The sequence below is a fragment of the Panthera uncia genome, chromosome F2, assembly GCF_023721935.1.
Source record: "Panthera uncia isolate 11264 chromosome F2, Puncia_PCG_1.0, whole genome shotgun sequence".
NCBI classification, from domain to species: Eukaryota; Metazoa; Chordata; class Mammalia; order Carnivora; family Felidae; genus Panthera; species Panthera uncia.
The window spans coordinates 28,559,027-28,579,497 of record NC_064812.1 but is presented as its reverse complement, the minus strand read 5'-3'; the positions used below and the strand labels follow the sequence as shown (position 1 = coordinate 28,579,497).

Sequence of the window (20,471 nt, the reverse complement as noted above, 5' to 3'; positions counted from 1 at the left end):
GGCCTCAAAAATAAATAAACATTAAAAAAAACTCTAGGAGCATCTGGGTGGCTCAGTCAGTTAAGCGTCCAACTTCGGATAAGGTCATGATCTCACAGTTCGTGAGTTCAAGTCCGTTGTTGGGCTCTGTGCTGACCACTCAGAGCCTGGAGCCTGCTTCAGATTCCATGTCTCCCTCTCTCTCTGCACACCCCCCCCCCAATAAATAAACATTAAATTTTTTTTAATTACCAAAAAAAAGAGTTTTGTATCTATGTTCTTAAGGTATTAGCCTCTAGTTTTCCTTCCTGGTAATATCTTTGGTCTGAATTAGTATCAGTGTAATTGCTGGCCTCAAGGAATGAGTTGGAATTCATTCTCTCCCTTTCAGTTTTCTGGTAGTTTGTGTAGAGCTGGTATACTTTTTCCTTTTGGTTTGGTAGAATTCACCAGGGAAGCCATGTGGGCCTGGAAAAGTCTGAACCACAAATTCAGTTTCTTCAGTAGATAGATTTTCAGGTTATCTATTTCTTCTTGTGCTTTTATAATTTGTTTCAAGGAATTTGTCCGTTTTCTCTTATATGTCCAATATAGGCATAAAGTTGTTTGTAGTAAAAGCTGTTTAATATCTGTAGACTTTCTGGTAATATCACCTCTTGTTTATGATATTGGCATCATTGTGTTATTAGGGATGTATATATTTTGGATTGTTATGTGCTTTTGAGTAACTGACCCTTTTATCATTATGAAAGGACCATTTTTATGCCTGCTAATACTATTTTCTTTGAAATCTACTCTCTGACATTGAAATAGTCACTTCAACTTGTTTTTGATTAGTGTTAGCATGGTATATTTTCCCCCATTCTTTCACTTTTAGCCAACCGTATTTTTATATTTAAAGTACATTTCTTTTTTTTTTTTAATGTTTTTATTTATTTTTGAGACAGAGCATAAGTGGGAGAGGGGCAGAGAGAGAGGGAGACACAGAATCGGAAACAGGCTCCAGGCTCTGAGCTGTCAGCACAGAGTCCACCGTGGGGCTCAAACTCACGGACCGTGAGATCATGACCTGAGCCGAAGTCGGACGCTTACCTGACTGAGCCACCCAGGCGCCCCTAAAGTACATTTCTTGTAGGTAGCGTACAAAGATCTTTTTTTAATCTAATTTAATAACCTCTGGCTTTAAATGGGATGTTAGACAATTGGCATTTAATTAGAATAGGTTTAAGTCTTTCATCTTGCTGTTGGTTTTTGACTTGTCCAATCTGTTATTTGTTCCACTTTACCCTGTTTTCTGCCACCTTTTTTTTTCTTTCCTTCTCTTCTCTCTTCTTTTCTCTTCCTTTCCTTCCTTTCCTTTCCTTTCCTTTCCTTTCCTTTCCTTTCCTTTCCTCTTCTTTTCTTTTTTTCTTTAGAGAGAGAGTGCGCCAGCCAGCATGAATGGGGGAGAGAGCAGAGCTGGATGTGAGGCTCAGTCTCACCTAACTGTGAGATCATGACCTGAGCTGAAATCAAGAGGTGGATGCTTAACTGACTGGAGCCACCCAGGCACCCTCTGGCACCTTTTCTATTGACGATTTTTTATCTCCTTTGTAGGCTTACTAGTTTAACTGGAACTTGCCCCTTAGAAAATATGATTTAATTGATTTACTAGGGTTAGGTCCAGGTATGATTATTTCTTTAAAAGAATCCCAAATACGTGAACCACTGGACTAGATCATCTCTCTGGTTACTTCCAAGTTATTAGCTATGTGACTTTGGGCTAGTTATTTGACCTCTCTTAATCAATTTCCTCATCTATATAAAGGGCATAATACAATGTATCTATCTAAAAGTTAAAAACATTTAAAAATATTTGTGAATAGTACTGTTATGTTCATGTGGTTCAGACTTCAAAAGGCACAAAAGACGGTATACTGTTTTATGGTTTTTTTATTTTTTATTTTTTTCATAGAAAATAAAGATAATTGGAGTTGAATTAAAAAACATTCTGAGAATATTGAAAATTTAACTATTGAAAATTTAAAAACCTAGTTTCTCAAATATTGAAAATTCTCAACTATTGAAAATTTAAAAACCTAGTTTCTCAAATTGTCAATATGATTTACATTTTAATTTTAAAATTCACGGTGTTATATTTGTGGTTTCTAAAAAAAAGTAAAATGTGTCTGATTTTCACAGCTCATAACAGGATCTTTCAGCTTGACTTCAGAATGGGAATATAGCATATGAAATCAGCTTAATGTATTTATTTTTGTGCTTTTCCCACAGGTTTTGATTCCCACCATGGCTATTACACAGTTTCGGTTATTCAAAGTTTGTACCTGCCTAGCAACAGTATTCTCATTCCTAAAGAGATTAATATGCAGGTAAACAAATTTTATGTTCAAATTGATCTGTTTATCATTTTGCTGATTTTGGATACCTTCATAATTATAAAAAGACAGGGCAGACAATATTTAAGCTAAATAACTTGATTATAGTATTCATTCATTATTCTTTGATATTTTAAAAAACATTTTCTCTACTTCAGATCTAGAAAGTGGAGTTTTACTTCTTTTCATTCTTTCAGATTCTTACCTCTTCAATTAAAATCACATTCTCATTCCTACAGAATTTCAGAAAAAAGCAAACCAACTTATAATAAGAGAGTTTATATGTACATAATTATTTCATTACCAGAATGTTTTAAGGTGGTTAAGTGGAATTAGGCATAAGTATTTCTTTATATACCACAATATGAATGTTGTTTTTATAGTAAAAAAAAAAACAAAAACAAAACTTGAACAGAAAAATCCCAAACAAAACAGTTTTGTTTTGTTTTTTTTTTAATCTCTTAAATAATATTCCAGAATGTGGAATGTGGACTACTTAGTCCCAGTCAGTTAAGTCATTCTGCTTCAGTAAGTCATCCGGAGATTGGAATTCCTTCTGTTTTGTCATGCTATGTACCCTAGAGCTGCAGTGCTGTATGCTGAGGTACTTCAGGGCTTCACATTAAATTCACAGGGGTATCATCAGGATATTTTTACATTTCCAGCAAAACACACAGTGAATGTGTTTTAGTCAGCATCTGTTAACCCTGCACAAACTACTAGTTCGAGGTAGTTCACATTAGATCCTGCAGCTGTTTTGATGATATTCTTGAATGTTTGAGATAAGTTTTTGTTTACTTGTATTTTTGGTGGCCTAGCTTTGCAAAGCTAGGATTTAGGTTAGAATTAAAGCAAGTACTGAACCAGAATTAATGTGGAAGAGAAAAAGAGGATGGTAGTAGCCAATCTGATTTCAAGTTTTGAGAAATTGTGTCCAGTAGACATACACACATTGCATTAGTGATTGTGGATATTTAAGAATGAAATAAAAATATTTTTCCTTAAACTTATTTATGGTGTTTTTTCAAATGGCTACTAAGTAGTTAGGACATACATAAGTATTAAATTGTTTGGTCCTAACTACTTAATTAGTGGAACTGTTAGGGATTTGTTTTGGCCTAGGGGTACTGTGAAAGAAAAAATACTGACACACAGAGTAGGGTAGTCAAAAGAGGAAGTAGAAGGCTGTTTGTTCCTTTTGTGGCAGACTTGATTTAGAAGTTGCACACAACGGGGGCGCCTGGGTGGCGCAGTCGGTTAAGCGTCCGACTTCAGCCAGGTCACGATCTCGCGGTCCGTGAGTTCGAGCCCCGCGTCAGGCTCTGGGCTGATGGCTCGGAGCCTGGAGCCTGTTTCCGATTCTGTGTCTCCCTCTCTCTCTGCCCCTCCCCCGTTCATGCTCTGTCTCTCTCTGTCCCAAAAATAAATTAAAAAAAAAAAAAAACGTTGAAAAAAAAAAAATTTAAAAAAAAAAAAAAAAAAAGAAGTTGCACACAACGATTCTGTTCTCAGCTTATTGTCCAGAGCTTAGTCATATGGCCACCTAGCTTCAAAGGAGCCAGGAAATATATTCTCTGGCGAAACGGCCATTTATAACTACTAAAACTCTGAGAATTAAGGACATTTATTGTTAGAAGTAAAGTGAATTGGGATTTTTTTAAAAAAGAGGTCCATAATATGGCAGTGGAAATGAGTGGACGAAATAGAGTGAAGATGATCACTGGAGGAAGAAAGGTCAGGAAAGAAATGGAAAATTTAGGTGATTGTTGAATTCACCCAGGAAGAGAATGGGATTTGGGAAATAGGGAAAATAGTGAACTAAGTGCTGAGATCATCAGAGCATGAGGAGGAATGGCCAGAAATTCATGAGGTAAAGTAGGATAAGAATTGGCATTAATTGGGGTGCCTGGGTGGCTCAGTCGGTTAAGCGTCTGACTTCAGTTAAGCATCTACTTTGGCTCGGGTCATGATGTCATTGTTTGTGAGTTTGAGCCCCACATCGGGATGTTTGCTCTCAGCACAGAGTCTGCTTCAGATCCTCTGTCTCTCTCTCTCTCTCTCTGCCCCCCCCCACCCACAATGTCTTTTTCCTTCTCTCAAAAATAAACAAACACTTAAAAAAATAAAGCATATCTTTGAAAAAATAAATAAATAATGGGCATTAATTGCCAGAAGGCTAGAGGTTAACAGAAGATAAATTATAGGTGTTTTTCTCTTTGCATATGTATTTTCTAAAACTAAAACACTTTTAGTATAAGAAATTGCATTTGATTTTTAAAATATTAAGGATAATTGTTGCCATTATAAATTTCACTATAATTCTTAATAATAAATATATTTAGGATTGATTGTATGTTCATTCTGAAAGAAAGCTGATTCATTTTATAGAATAAGCTTTTCTTAAGTGTCAGAAGGAACCTAGATCATGTGTTATAAAATACTGGGTTTGCATTATAAATTTAGTAGTAGACTGTATTATCTGTTTATCCTTTAAATAAGATATGATTTCTAATCTTGTAGTAAAAATAGCTAACTTTACCAGTTAGCTCTAAGTAGATTTATAGATTATTTAAAATGAAGCAAGTGATTAATCATTTGTAATAGCTACCAATTTTTTAGTGTCTTATTATATACCAGGCACTGTCTGGTGTCTAGCCACTGGAAATATGTCATTTAATTAAATCTTCACAACAACTCGACAAAAGTAGGTTTGAATACCTGCATTTTACAGATGGGGATGTTGAGGCTGAGAGGTTAGTTGATTCTAACTAGACTCATAATTAAAAGAAGTAACATTGAAAACTATGGTTTACATAGTTTCCTTAACCCATGCTCTTTTTTTTTTTTAAGTTTATTTATTTTGAGAGAGAGACAGTGGGCAAGCAGGGATGGATCAGAGAAAGAGGGAGACAGAGAATCTCAAGCAGGTTCTAAGCTGTCAGTGCAGAGCCTGACTCAGGCCTCAATCCCAAGAACCGTGAGATTATGACCTGAGTCGAAATCAAGAGTCAGTTGTTTAACCGACTGAGCCACCCAGGCACTCTGATAACCTGTGCTCTTAACAACTGAGTTACAATACGTGTCTTGTTTAATGTAGTGCTTTTCCTACTAATCCTTAAAACTTACCAATTACAGTTTAATTCAACCCAGTGATTTTCAAACTTTTGAATAGTTTAATAGGTAATCTTACCAAAAAAAAAAAAAAAAAAAAAAAAATATATATATATATATATATATATATATATGACAAAAGCCAAGCCATCTTGTTGAAAATGGCATAGGTATCCCAGAGCTTCACCTACAGAGCATGGTTTGAAGAGAAAGCATGGTTTGAAATCACTTGGCATTTTTGTTTTTGTATTTATATTCCTCCTGAATTTATCTATAATTTGAGTCCTAAGCCAAAAAGCAGTTTTCTCCAGTCGAAGATTTTAAAAATATTGAAAAGATACCTGATGCATGCCTTTTCTTTTCATATTTTAGTGAGCAACTGTTAATTATTAAAATAAATAATCGCAAAATTGTGAAAGATCTTTTATAAGCCTTCAGTTACTGTTTATAATTCTTTTTCCAATGCTTGTTTTGGTAGTTATTAAAATAAATTATTTCATTTTCATTTTAGATCTGGTAGAGGACGGAAATTAAGTGGAGACCAAATAACTTTGCCAACTACAGTTGATTATTCATCAGTTCCTAAACAGGTAATTTTTTTTAAGGTTGAATAAGGGTTCCAGAACCATAGTTTTTAAACTGGACCATTAATTAGTATGTCATGAGGTTAATTTGGTAGTCAAGTCAGGATTTTTGTTATATTTTTTAATCCTAAAATCTTTTTTTGGTTCTTCATAGTATTTTCTGTTACTTTGCTGAGATTTTCTATCTTGTTTTTCCATTGATTTCAAGAGTGTTTGCTATTGCTTGTTAAAGTTTTTTTATAACTACTTTAAAGTCTTAGATAATTATAACATTTATATTATCTTTCCATGCAAGTTGAAATTTATTGATTGCTGAATAATTTTGAGTTGTTTCACAGACATTTTGAATATTACATTTGAGATTCTGTCTTCTATAAATTCTATCAAGAATGTTGATTTTTTTTTTATCAGGTAATCAACCTGGTTAAGCTTAGGATGCAAGTTTCAATATTCCTTCCATGGACTGTAGCTTTAAATGTCAGTTCAATTTTTAAAGCATTTGCTCTTGTTTTGGTTTTGGTTTTTTAATGGATAGAACTGATTAATTTCTAGCAAAAGTAAGTGTTTTTTTTAAACTTTTGGTTTAGTTTTGGTATGTGTTATAAAATTTGTATTTTCCTTTTGGTCAGAAAGTTTGAAAACCAATTGTTTAGACAGCCTATAGTTTTTTTTTTCTTTTCTTTTAATGTTTATATATTTTTGAGAGAGAGGGAGACAGCGAGCAAGTGGGGTAGAGACAGAGAGTAAGGGACATGTAGAATCTGAGGTAGGCTCCAGGTTCTGAGCTGTCAGCACAGAGCCTGACAAAGGGCTCGAACTCATGAACTACAAGATCATGACCTGAACTGAAGTTGGTTGTTTAACCGACTGAGCCACCCAGGCTCCCCTAGAAAGCCTATTTTTCTAATAAATGATGAATTGAGATGTTGATTAGGTTACTCCTTTGTGACTGACAATATTTGTCAATGAAATGTAGACAGATGTTGAAGAGTGGACGTCCTGGGATGAAGATGCACCCACAAGTGTAAAGATTGAAGGAGGGAATGGGAATGTGACGACACAACAAAATGCTTTGGAACAACTGGAACCTGACTATTTTAAGGACATGACACCAACTATAAGGAAAACTCAGAAAGTATGTTAAAGATTTGTGCTTTTGGAAGTTAAACTATTAAACTGCTTTTCAGATTCCTGTAGTCAAAATTAGTATAATTGGTATTTGTCAGAAAGCCTCTTTCTGATGATCAATTTGTTGTGTTTTCTGTCATATTAAACAGGTTGATATATTCAACCTGCTAGACGTAGATCTAGTAAGTTGTACCCCTACATCTATTAAAGTTTTATAAATATTACTGAAATCCAACTGTAGACCAGATTCTAGATTCCAGTCTGTTCTGTAGAGACTAAGCTGAATAAGATAAAGTTCTGACCTTAAGAGAGTTCACAGGTAGCGATGTCTACAAACTGATGGGTATAGTTTCCATTGTTCATAACCATTGTAAAACTGATGTAAGGCTCTGAGAGCACAATAATTGTGAGCTTATGTTAATCTTCCACACTTTAATCCATTTTGAGTTGGATATGGAAGATCACTTAAAGGTGGAGGGGAATTATTGGGAAAAGAACAGTGACTGATTATTTTCCTTTCTTTTTATCAAAAATAGTACATATACTTAAAAAATTAAGTTAAAGAATATAGAAGAACTTTTAATGAAAAGCAACAAACTTCTGTCCCATCATTCCCCATAGCCAGTTGTACTTCCCATAAGCAATCGCTCATAACTTTTCCTGTTTGGGTTTGTAATGTTTTTTATCATATCTATATATAATATGATTAAGTTGCTGTGTCTTGATTTACCAATCACAGACATTGTCCATTGGCTTCATACTATCCTAGATGAGGTTTGTTTCATACTACTCTCACTACTATTCCCCCTCTTCCAAATATTATGATGTTATTATTCCAGTCTACCTCACTAGTCACTCTGATATTTCAAAAAAATAAATAAGTAAACCTATTTAGAGTTCCATTTCTTGTTCAGTCATGCATAGAAAATATTTTTTTAAATATACTTTATAAAAAGAGGACATTATTTATTCCACTCTTCTCTAATAGGGTTTCTTACCCTCTTCTACCTCCCAACCAGTTTCAGCTGTAAATTTATTTTGACAATTTCAAGGCTGATAACATTTACATTCTGTAATCATGATTGTTTTTGTTAAGCTGTTCAAATGTCTCAGTGCTGAAAAGCATTAAGTTGTGTATTTTTCAAGGAGTTTGAGTTTCTTAGTAGATGAATATCTTATATTTTGGAAGAATACTGCTGTTCTTAATAGAAATCCAGAATATTACACTAGTACCTTAATAAATTAATTAGACTGAAAATGTTTAAGCTACACAGCTAATACTACTGCCTTGAAAGAGTTAATACATTCATCAATAACCATATGCTAAGAGAGCTTTTAGAAAGATGTAACACGTGTTCTTATTTAATACAGTGACTAAAAGTACCAACTTCTATTTTATGGGGCTAGTGAAAGAAAAAGAGGAAAATTTATTCTTTTTAGAAAAAGTAAAATGGAATTTTTATTAATATGTAAGTGATTTGTATGACAATTGCTTAAGAATTTTGATACTCTTCAGAGATTTAAAAAAATTATATTATAAATTTTAAAAGAAGAAAGGCAGGACATATTTAAAATAATAATAAAATACTTTGGTCACTTAATTATCTTGTTTCTTTTTACATGATATGTAAAATACTCCTGTAATTCTGTTTCAATTAATCTTTCAGATAATTATTAAGAAGAGAGAACCATTAAATTTTGGCATCCCAGATGGTAGCACAGGTTTCTCTAGTAGATTAGCAGCTACACAAGATATGCCTTTTCTTCATCAATCTGTAAGTATGTAATAGTATCTAGATAAGAGTTTGTTTTTATTTGTTTTCTTGAAAAGAGAAGAAAAAAAATCAAAATGAAGTGAACATAATATTTGCATTTCTCTGCTTTGAAACAGGTTTAGCAGATTGAGAGAGATTAATCTGGAGTTTTACCAATCTTATCCTTTTATGAGATTGTAAATTTCATCAGCAACTAAGATCAGAGTCCCACTGTATACATAAAAGATCGAGACAATATGTTACTTAAAAATACGACCTTTAGGGGCGCCTGGGTGGCTCAGTTGGTTAAGCGGCCGACTTCGGCTCAGGTCATGATCTCGCGGTCCGTGAGTTTGAGCCCTGCGTCGGGCTCTGTGCTGACAGCTCACAGCCTGGAGCCTGTTTCAGATTCTGTGTCTCCCTCTCTCTGACCCTCCCCCGTTCATGCTCTGTCTCTCTCTGTCTCAAAAATAAACATTAAAAAAATATATATATATGACCTTTGAAGAGATTACCACTGAAATTTAAACTTAAAAGCAGGTAATTTTAAGTGAGTCATGAATTGTTTCCCTAGTAGAGTATATTTACATTTAAAGTGTAACTTGACTTATAGTTGGTTTTGACTTAAATGCATCAGTTTTAAGGACAAAAGGAGTAAGGAAAATACATAACTGTTTCCCAACCTTGGAAGTATCTCAGAATCAGCTTTGAATTTTTTTTTTAATGTTTTTATTTATTTTTGAGAGAGAAAGAGAGAGTGAATAGGGGAGGGGCAGAGAGAGAGGGAGACACAGAATCCGAAGCAGGCTCCAGTCTCTGAGCTATCAGCACAGACCACGATGTGGGGCTCAAACTCATGAACCGTGAGATCATGACCTGAGCCGAAGTCAGACACTTAACTGACTCAGCTACCCAGGCATCCCTTTGAAATTTTTTTTAAAAACACTAATGTCCAGACTTCTCCCCAGATCTAAGCTTTATCATGCTTTGATTAATTATTGATTAATTTATTATATTAGTTATTGTATAACAGCCCCACACTTAGTGACTTAAAACAGTAAACATATGCTTTATCTCCTACAGTTTCTATGGATTGGGAATCCAGAAGTGACTCAACTGGTTGGTTCTGGCTCAGGGTTTCTAATGAGTTTCCAGACACATCATTAGCTCGGGCTGTAGTCATCTGAAGGCTTGACTGGAACTGGAGGCTTCATTTCAAAGGTGGCTTATTTTACATGCCTGGCAATTTAATGATGGTTGGTTGCACAAAGCCTCAGTTCCTTGTCACGGATCTCTCCACAGGGCTGCTTGAGTTTCCATATAACATAACTGCTGAGTTTTCCAGAAAAAGCAGTCCTTGAGAGAGAGAGAGAGGACATGCAGAGATGAAGCCACAATGCCTGTTTGTGACTTAGTCTTATGAGGGACACACTGTCACCTCCAATTATTTTATTCATTGGAAACTAGTCAGTAAATCCAGCCTACATGCAAGGGGAGAGGAATTCAGCTCTACCACTTGAGGAAGGAATGCCAAAGAATTTGCAGACATATTTTTAAACTACCACCATCTTATTTGTTTGTTTAAACTGCACAGGTGTTTCAGAGTACCCTCTCCTTGGAGGACCCATGTTTATGTATGTTTTTAATTCATTAATCAAAATCTGTTCCTACTAATGTGAGACAATGTGTTAGGTGCTAGTAATATAGAAGAGAGTAAGCAAAACAGGCAGAGTTCTTGCTTCAAAAGAGTGCAGTCTGTGGGGGAGTTTCAGTGTTAAATAAATGATCACAAATGATCACACATAAATAATGCAGATTTTGATAACTGCTGCGCAGTTACATCATGCTATGAGAGCATAATAGTACCATAGATGTTTCTCTAAAAGAACATAGCATGTTTCTTATTTTATATTTCTAAGTTTTATACTTTATTCATATATGTTTGATCCATATTGGTAAAGTGGTTCAAATTTTTCCAGTGAATTAGTAAAACGTTTGCCACTTAACTGGAGTTATAAGTTATTATAACACTAATATAGCTCATTATGAAGTTGTAAATATGTAATTCCTTATAGAGTTGGAAAAGGTAAATAGGGTAGGTGGAGAATCTCCAGTGCTATTTCCACATATTTTCCTCCAAGCAGATGAAATAAGGGAGTATTGCTTAGGAGAGAATGGTAATCTACTGCACTTTGTTCTCTGCTCCAAAAATAACGTATCACCCATTCTACCAATTAGGCTTCTTTGCAATTCCACATTCTATTTTTTTTTAATTTAGTCATCTATATTGTTTTGATAGCTTTTTATAGTAAGGATATTAACTTTTTTCTGTCATCTTTTATAACTTTTTAGTTTGTTGTTGGCTTTATAATTTGGTTTGGATGTTTTTGATTGGCAGATACTTGTTTTTATGTAACAAATCAATCTTATCGTTTAAAACTTTTTTACTTAGAAGGCCATCTTTACTAAAGGACCAGATATCACTCTTTTTTTATGGTCTTAGGAGTTAACTTTTTAAATATCTAAATGTTATATACATAGAAAGTCAAATATCTCAGTGGAAAAATGGATATGAAATAGACATAGCCTGATAACGAAGAAATGTTCTCAAAGAAATCCAAAGTAAAATAATAAGACACAATTTTTAAATCTTAACAAAGTAGTGAAGAAGAAAGAAGGCTGTTGGCCATATTGACAGATGACAGGAAGACAAGGCTTCACCTGCTGCTGTTGGTGGGATAAATTGGTATAACTTTTCAGGAGGGTCATTTGTATTTGGTTCAGTGGTTTTAGTTTTTTTTTAATTTGATTTAGCTATTCTAATTTTAGAGATTTATATTAAACGGATAATCAGAAATACACTAAAAAATTTTTAACAGAGGGAGTGCCTGGCTGGCCCTGCCCATAGAGCATGTGACTCTCAATCTTGGGGTTGTGAGTTCGAGCCCCACTTTGGGTGTAGAGATTATTTAAAAATAAAATATTAATTTTTTTTTTTTTTTTTAGCAGAGGATGGTATTACATTTACAGTTAGGAGAAAACCATACAATTTACTTCATTTTTAGGTGTAAGCGCTCAAAAGAAAATATAATAAATCTATTCACAGATTGACACCAGTTATTTTATGTTCATAGTCACTTCCACACCTAAGTAAACATTCCGGAATGAGCATTTTTATTGTTTGGTGGAAGAAAAAGTGAACTTTTAGAGGTCTGGCCTGGGGAATAGTGGAAGGTAGTGGCTAGCCTACTGGTATCAGGTAAGTAGGACAGGCAGAAGGAAGCACAATGTAGAAGTACTCTGGTGAAGAGTAAATTTTGCCTGATTTATTGTGTTTGCCTTGGACCCACATAGTAAGAGCCATTGAAAAATCTGTATGTTACTTGTGCTTAAATGAAAATGCCTGTGCCGGCTTGGAAACTTCAGTTCCTCAGGTTGATCTCAGCACAGCGTAGTGAAGCACCTCTAATCCCGTCTCCAGTCAGTCTGTCTCTTCTCTTGTCCCCACCCCACCCTGTCAGCTCACTGAAAAGAGAGAAACCGAAAGAAGAAATGTTCTATTCTTGTCCATTCCAATTTAAAGTAGGCAGAAAAAGAAAAGTCAGTATAAAAGGACTATGCTTTAAAACATAAAACAGGAAGAAAGCTGGACCTGCCCAGGACTGCTGAGTACTGAAAGTCACACATCACAGGAAACCCCTGAGTTCCAGGCAGACCAGGGGCCAGATCATCTGGGCCTTTGATAGGACATGAAGAAGACACAGAGGAGTGACAAAATCTGAGTTATGTTTTAAAAGATACCCTTCTTGGGGTGCCTGGGTGTCTCAGTCAGTTAAGTGTCCGACAGCTCATGTCATGGTCTCGTGGTTCATGAGTTCGAGCCCCACATCGGGCTCTGTGCTGAGAGCTCGGAGCCTGGAGCCTGCTTCAGATTCTGTGTGTCGCTCTCTCTCTGCCCCTCCCCTACTCATGCTCTGTCTCCGTCTCTCAAAAAATAAATAAATGTTAAAAAAAAATTAAAAATAAAAGATACTCTTCTTGATCCCTAACGGGAGAAAGGAGAGCTCTTTACTCTCATAATTTTGTTTTGTGTTTTGTTGTAGCCTGAATTAGGTGACTTAGATACCTGGCAGGAAAATACCAATGCATGGGAAGAAGAAGAAGATGCGGCCTGGCAAGCAGAAGAAGTTTTGAGGTATTTTAGTAATATTTACACTGCAACTCGAGTAGAGGAACCAGATTTGTTCATGTTACATTCAAAGTCAAGAAAGCTTATTCTGCCAAACATTTTATTTTTCTTAAATCTTTCTCACTTGAGCTTAGATAATATGAGATTTTTTATTTCAGACTACATATACTATTTTACATGATTAAAACTTCACAGAAACCAGAAATTTAAAGCATTATAGAAACAAAAGAGTAATAATGTTATTAACGGCAAATGAGATCTTTTTCATATATACATCATTTACTATTTGCTTTATACTACCTTCCTTCTAAAACATAGTTACCTTTTGAAATGTGAGCCACCACTGTATATTCCTCTAAGTCAACAATTCTACCTTTAATTTTGTTTCTCTGTGGCCTAGAATAGTGCCCAGCACTGCACATTTGAATGGCAATAATGTATATAGCACTCTACATTTGTATATGTATCTTATTAGTTGATGTACTCGAAAGCCCTGTGAATTGTAAATAAGTATGTCAGGTACTGCCCATTCTACAGAGAAGAGAATACTATTCTAGAGGTCTTCAGGTTTGTTTTCGTTGGTGTTTATGTTCTTATCTCCGTGTTTTTGTGAGCAATAAATATAATTCTTGCTATTGCTGCATTAAAGAGTAAAGAGAAAATTTACCCTGAAAGAGTTTGTGACCATCATCGCTGATGAAAAGCTCAGATATTTAAATGTGGGTAAATTATTTTTGTGTTTTTTAAAGATATAGCAAAATACATTGATGTAAGTTAATTTTAAAAGATAGTTTTTATAATAGGGATAGAAAATAACTCATTTCATTGATTTCATTTTTGTATTTCTGTCTTTATCAATTAACTACAGTTACCTTGAACAGACAGCAGAGGGTGCAGTTAAATAAATGAGAGTTACGGCTTTTTTTTTTTCCTTTTTTTTTGGTCTTGTCCTTCCTATTTTAAGCACTTTTTTTTTTTTTAAACAGGGATGGGTCACATTTTAATAGTAAAGTTATGAGAGTTTTAAATATTTAGTTTTTACCTAATCATTATTCACTGTAAAGGAATTATTTTTTAAATTGTAAACAGCCACATTTATGTTGCATACATCATCAAAAAAGATGTTACTTTTTTTTTTTTTACTCTATTTTTGGATAAATCATAGATATAGAAGTCTGAGTGTTTTAGAATAAACAGTGGTCGTTAGCCACAGGATAAAGGAAAGGCCATTCATTCTGAATCCAGTAATAACGAGAGCACTGTACAGTTTATGAGTTCACAAGTATCCTAACATTCACTGTACCAAAACATTTTTTTCCACCCTATCCTCTTGCACTCTGAACAAAACAAGACAAAAAAACCCAAAACCCTAAACTTAGTGTTTTATGTTATATGACAGCTTAGGAGAAGGGGCCTATCAGTCAGTAATATATATGCTTCATGCTGCAAGTTGCATAAGTTAGAGTCGGAGAGACATGAAGGAGTCATGCGGTTTATTGTCCCCAGAAGAACACTGCAAATTGTTAGTGTATTCACACTCCATGTCCTCTGACTCAGTCCATTTCCCATTGCCAATTTAATACTGCCAGTACTGTAATCAATATTGTTAAGGAAGAAGATTCCTATACTTTAGAAATTCCAGGTGTGTATCTGGAGAGGAAAAATAGGTTTTCTCTGCAGTAATCTCTAAATTGCTTCATTTTCCAGGAACATTAATTGTTGATATTTACACTTAAGCTAGTAACAAGGTGAAGGCTTATTTGTTTGCAAACAGCCGGCCCTTTATAATTCTTTTCTTATCTTCCTTTTTGCCACTGACATTTTGACTGTTTTAGGGCAGATTATCAGTTTTGCTTGAAAGGTATCAGAGCTAGTGAAATGTAGATTTTTTTTAAAACTATTCTTCCAAAACTTTGTGAAGGTCAAAGTATTGCCTAAAATAGCTCTGTACTTTCTTGAATTTTGGTCATACACCTCTCTGCTTACTCCCACTTACAAATATGATGAGACAAAGATTTCGCTTGCCAGAGTCGGCTTCGAGCTGCCCCATATATAGGTAATCCACACTGGATTTTCCTGTTTTATAAAAGCTTGTGTTGCTTATCCCACGTACAGCTGTGACCTACCACTTCCCTCCTCAACCTTGCATGTTTCGACTTATTTTCTCATACCCTCACCCAGAACCAGCTTCGGTTCTTTTCTCTCCTCTCCATCACCCCCTGCTACTCTCACTCCCCACATGAGTCAGTCAGATGACAAAAGAGAGGCTGGTGATTCTAGGTCTGTAGAGTCAGGGAGGAGCCAGGGAAGAGGTAAGGATCTCCTAATGTATACTCAGTAAATACCCACCATTCTGCCCCTTAATCAGTAGAGCTGGCCAAGTGTTAATCTATAAATAGATTTCTAGCTTCCAGTTGGAAGGCTGGTGTGAAGTTTCCATTTTCTTTGGGCATTGTGTTCTGCACATCTGTGTTCTTGACTTCCTTTAGCAGATAGTTTTTAACTATTATAATAATAGAAGATTTAATCCTCAACATCAGGCTTTTCTGAATGCTATCAAAAAGAAGGTGTGGTGCAGTGGAGGTGGTGGTTTAGTGAAAATAATCTGAAGAAGAGGGATTAGAAGATGTGGGTTCTTTTACTTAAGTTTATGACTTGGGGCAAGGCACTCGGCCTTTGTTCTTCATTTTACTTATTTGTAAAATAGAGATAATACTCTTGTTTTCCAAGCTTTGTTTTAAGGATTAAAAGAAATACTAGTTTTGAAAATCTTTGAAGTTTTCAAAGCAGTGAGAAGAATGAAGATTTTTTGAACTTACATTTGATGATAGCTATTTCTTTCTGGAATTTATTTGCCATTTTACTTGTGTGGTATTTTCTAAAAGTAAATTTAGGACTGTGTTTCTCTTCAGGCAGCAGAAGATAGCAGACCGAGAAAAGAGAGCGGCGGAACAACAAAGGAAGAAAATGGAAAAGGAGGCACAGCGGCTGATGAAGAAGGAACAAAACAAAATTGGTGTGAAGCTTTCATAGCAAATGCTCTTCACACATCATAGTGCCAGGAGGAGAAATAGGAGTTCCACAACTCGAGCAACATTTCGAGGGATTTCAGAGTATTTTCAAGAATACAAACACATTGCTTGGTTTTATTGCATTCATCTGGCCATCTAGGACACCAGGATTCTCTCAAAGTACCTTGAGCTCTTAGTGATTGAGACTCAAAAGAAGAAAAAGACCTATGAGGCAATATTTTTTTTCAACATGCTCCAAGTGTAAGACAATTGTTTGCTGTAGAGAAATTATTACAAATGGAATATACCAGTACCTCTTCTAGCTAGTGTTTCTAGCTGAATAAATGGGTGTAAATAATTTTATGGTGGGAAAGAACTCTGCTCTCTATAATGCTTTCCTTCATTGTGCATAATGATAAAATAAATAATTTTAAATATTTTTTTGTTTCCATGATTATCTGACCTAAATCAGACAAACCGCAGGGCTTTAACTTCTTTATTTTTGTTGTCAGAAGCTGGTGTTGACATACATTTCCTCTAAATTGAACTGGTATTGTTTATGTTTAATATGACATTAAGGGATTTGATGACTTTGGTTTTCAAGAAAATCACATTAAATGCAGTACTTTTATTTATCATATATATTTTATACATCATTGTTTCTTTTAGACGATGTTGTAATGTTACACATTTGTAATTTATATTGCATGTATAAATTGGAAATCAGCAAAAGGACAAATTTGCATTATTATAACTTGTGAGTTTTAAAAACTAGTATTAGTAGTTTTTCCCTTTCGTTAGAGATTTTAAGATGTTACAGTGTTTTAAGTACCTTAGTCCCTTGCACAAAAGCCATTAAATTCCAAATGCAGAAAGCCTTCAGTTCTAAAATTTCAAAGCTTTTAGGTGATTTCTGTATCAATTTTTTATATCTGACATAATGCAGTTCACCATGTTGTTGGCTAAGATAATATTATGGATTCATTAAATTTCAAACTGAGATAGGAATAGTATTTTTATTTTTGGGTGTTGACTGGCTCCAAAATCGTTTCAAGGAAAAAGATACATACTGTGTTTACGGGAAAGAAATAGATTTGATAGTTTAAAATTCCATTAATTTTTCTCCCCAATTAAAATACATCCAGTCTGATTTTCTATGGCTTTAGAATTTTTAAAGATTTTTACTTTCATAAAAGTTGTTGCCCAAAATTAACATTCTGTGGGGTTTTTTTTTAATGTTACAAGTACTCTGATCTGTTAGAATTTAAAATATTTCATAGTAAAATCACAGACTATATAGTGAGATCACCCTGGGTCCTTATCCTAAGCTCCCAGACTAAATATGATTGTAGAATCAGTTGAAATTTAACTTTGGTAAAAAGCTGCTTTTTACAGTCCAAGCCACATTTTCAGTCATTAGGTTTATTGAGTTTCTGCCAATATACTCCCAATTATATAGAATTAGACTTAAATTTTTAGTAATAAAAGTATTCTCTTCCCTTATTTGTATTTATTTATTTTTGTTCATGGGAATGCTACATGATTTCTCTAAATTTGGCGTTCATAAAGGATAACCTCTCTTTTAGCACAATAAATTTTACAGCTTTTTCCCAACAGTTGACAAGTATTGAAGTCTGCTGTGGTCATGACTTTCATGAGTGTGGGATTTTGTTTTTTGTTGGTTTTTTGATTTTTGTTTAATTAGAAGTAAAAACTGGTTAGAAATTATAGTTTGTATGATTAATTCGAGATTTTTCTTATGGAAAGAATGAATAACAATTCTGGGATTTTTTTTAAGCCTCTTTTGATATGTAAACTGAATACCTGTGTTCAGTTTGGGTATAATATGGTCCCGAAAGAAGTTGTGTTGTTAAATACATATGATAAACACTTCATGGTAACAAACTGGCTCTTTTAGCTTTGAAATTTATAGTCTCTGTTTTTGTTTGAATTTTAATTAAGAATTACCAGTTCTAGGAGCTTATTAGTAAAAGTAAAAAAGAAATATGGATAGTCATATATAGAATTAGTGAAGTGCTACCCATTATTTGAATTATGCATTTCATGTATTGAGGTACCAAGTAATGTGCAGACATGTGAAACTTTGTTTTGTGTGTGTGTGTGTACACACACACACACTATATATATGTATACGAACTATGTGTGTGTGTGTGTGTGTGTGTGTGTGTGTGTGTGTGTGTGTATGGTTTCCACTTATTTTCCTCTTATTAAGCTGTAGCTAGGGATATCTTCTAGTTGACTCTTGGCTCTTTTTTAGTAGCATAATTTAACTGAGTCAACATTTGAGAACTTAAAATTCAGCATTTAAATTCCTCAGTTTTGACGTGCACTTGCCTCTGGCCAGTATGGTGACTATTCTCAGTTGAAGATTGGTGGTTGGGAAGAAGGTGGTAGCTACAGAAACTGGTATCTGGATCAAGCATCCAACACCACTCTATATGCTACCAGTATAGTGCAAATCTAACCATGGCCAGTGTTCCAAAAAGCCTAAGTTTTGTCATTAATGATGTAAGTACTAAGGGATGGTCTGGGCCTGATATATCTAACACACATCTTGTTTAATCCTGTGTAGTTCAGCTTTAAGATAACCTACTGCAACTATTTTCACAGTCTTTAGCCCCTTGTTTAAAAGAAGTCTTTCATAAGGTGTGTAAGAAAATTAAGTTACTGTGGTGAGTAGTCTCGGCTGAAACCACATTGAGGGGTGGGGGTTTGCTTCTGGGAAGAAGTTTCTCCCCTCCAGTGAATTGGAGTGCTGAAGAAGATGGTGGGTCCATGAAGAGCTTATTTCAGTAGTGAATAACTTAGTAAACTTGTGTTTACCATTTACAAAGATTTTTAAAATTTGAGGTCCTCTCTCCTAATAACAAGGAGCCTTTTTTTTTCTTCATGTAATTTACTTCACTTTAACCAAAGTTGTTCCAAGGTTATAGGATCAACTTGTGATTCCTTTTGTATTCAGCTGTTTTTCACTTTGCTTCCCACCTCTTACCTGCCATGCCCCTTAGTCATGACCATTGGCATGCTCAGTAAGTAACTGAGGTAAGTTTTAAGAGTAGTAAGATGCTTTTCTTTCTTTTTATTTTTTTAAATGTTTATTTTTGAGAGAGAGCGCGTGAGCAGGGGAGGGGCAGAGAGAGAGAAGGAGACAGAATCCAAAGCAGGCTCCAGGCTCTGAGTCGCCAGCACAGAGCCCAACTCCCGGCCTGAACCCCGAGCTGTCAGGTCATGACTGAGCCGAAGTCAGACGTTTAACTGAGCCAACCAGGCACCCCAGAGAGTAATAAGATTCTTTTCACCAAAACTCTTGGTTTTCTAGAGGTGGAAACAGACCCTATTCTAGGAACACACTTTCCTACACACACCTGGCCCCCCAACACACACCTTTCTACCCTGACTACCTGCTACTGACCTTGCTAATCCACCAGCAGGATCTTTTGCATAGAAACTTTCACTAGAGGGTTGCCTGGTTAAGCATCCAAATCTTGATTTTGGCTCAGGTCATGAATTCACAGTTTGTGAGTTTGAGCTTCATATCATAGTTTGGGGCTTGCTTGGAATTCTCTCCTCTTGCTGCCCCTCCCCTGCTCACTCGCTCGCTCGCTCTCTCAAAATAAATTAAAAAAAAGAAAAAAACTTTCACCAGAAGTCTGTGGCCAACCAGTCTGTGGCCTTCCTTCCAGGAACTTCCAAGGATATTAATGATTTGCTATGTATCGATCTGATTGCACCAATTGTGAGAGCTCAGAATTCTCAGAGTTGTAGCAATGGTGCAGTATTAAAAAAATTGCCTGAGTTTGCAAATCATTTGAATGGAGATGGTGGTTTTAAGTACTGAGACTATTATAGTGCCTGGCTCATACATAAACACTCAGCAAGTGGTAGTTGTGAGGCCCTGTACACTTTCCACATTTTGCTGTGCTCTATTGGCAGCCCCCTTCCTGTGGACAGTGGGAGTTGACTGATTTTGCCATATTACTTTTAATATACCTTTATGGTGAACTACAAGTTTAATTACAAAAGGGAAAGCTTTATGTGTCAGAACTGAGAATCTAATTATATCAATGACTTCTCACAATCCAGTAAGGTAGACATTACCCCATCTCACATATGAAGAAACCAGGCAGTTGCATGTTTGAATAACAGGAAAATAGCAAGCTTTGAGAGCAGATGACCTTAGTGGTTAATCAGCATTATTGTGGACTATGATTTTTAAGGCCTCTTTGCTGGAAATTACCACCTGACAAAGTTTGCCATCAGAATTTCCTTTCTAGTTCTCAATAAAAATAATGTTACAAATTATAATAGATAACACCTAT

General features: G+C 35.1%; 1 protein-coding gene across 2 annotated transcripts in view; it reads left to right on the top strand.

Annotated features, from left to right (window-relative positions):
- Window positions 1-16,570, top strand: part of EBAG9 (estrogen receptor binding site associated antigen 9) — a 26,722-nt gene extending 10,152 nt beyond the window's left edge. For both annotated transcript variants that reach the window (XM_049633002.1, XM_049633003.1), the window contains exons 2-7: window positions 2,251-2,348; window positions 5,977-6,055; window positions 7,026-7,184; window positions 8,845-8,952; window positions 13,035-13,126; window positions 16,033-16,570. In XM_049633002.1, the coding sequence (XP_049488959.1) occupies window positions 2,266-2,348; window positions 5,977-6,055; window positions 7,026-7,184; window positions 8,845-8,952; window positions 13,035-13,126; window positions 16,033-16,153 (642 nt within the window). In that variant the 5' untranslated portion in view covers window positions 2,251-2,265 and the 3' untranslated portion in view covers window positions 16,154-16,570. The remainder of the gene's footprint in view (window positions 1-2,250; window positions 2,349-5,976; window positions 6,056-7,025; window positions 7,185-8,844; window positions 8,953-13,034; window positions 13,127-16,032) is intronic.
- The last annotated feature ends 3,901 nt before the right edge of the window (window positions 16,571-20,471 follow it).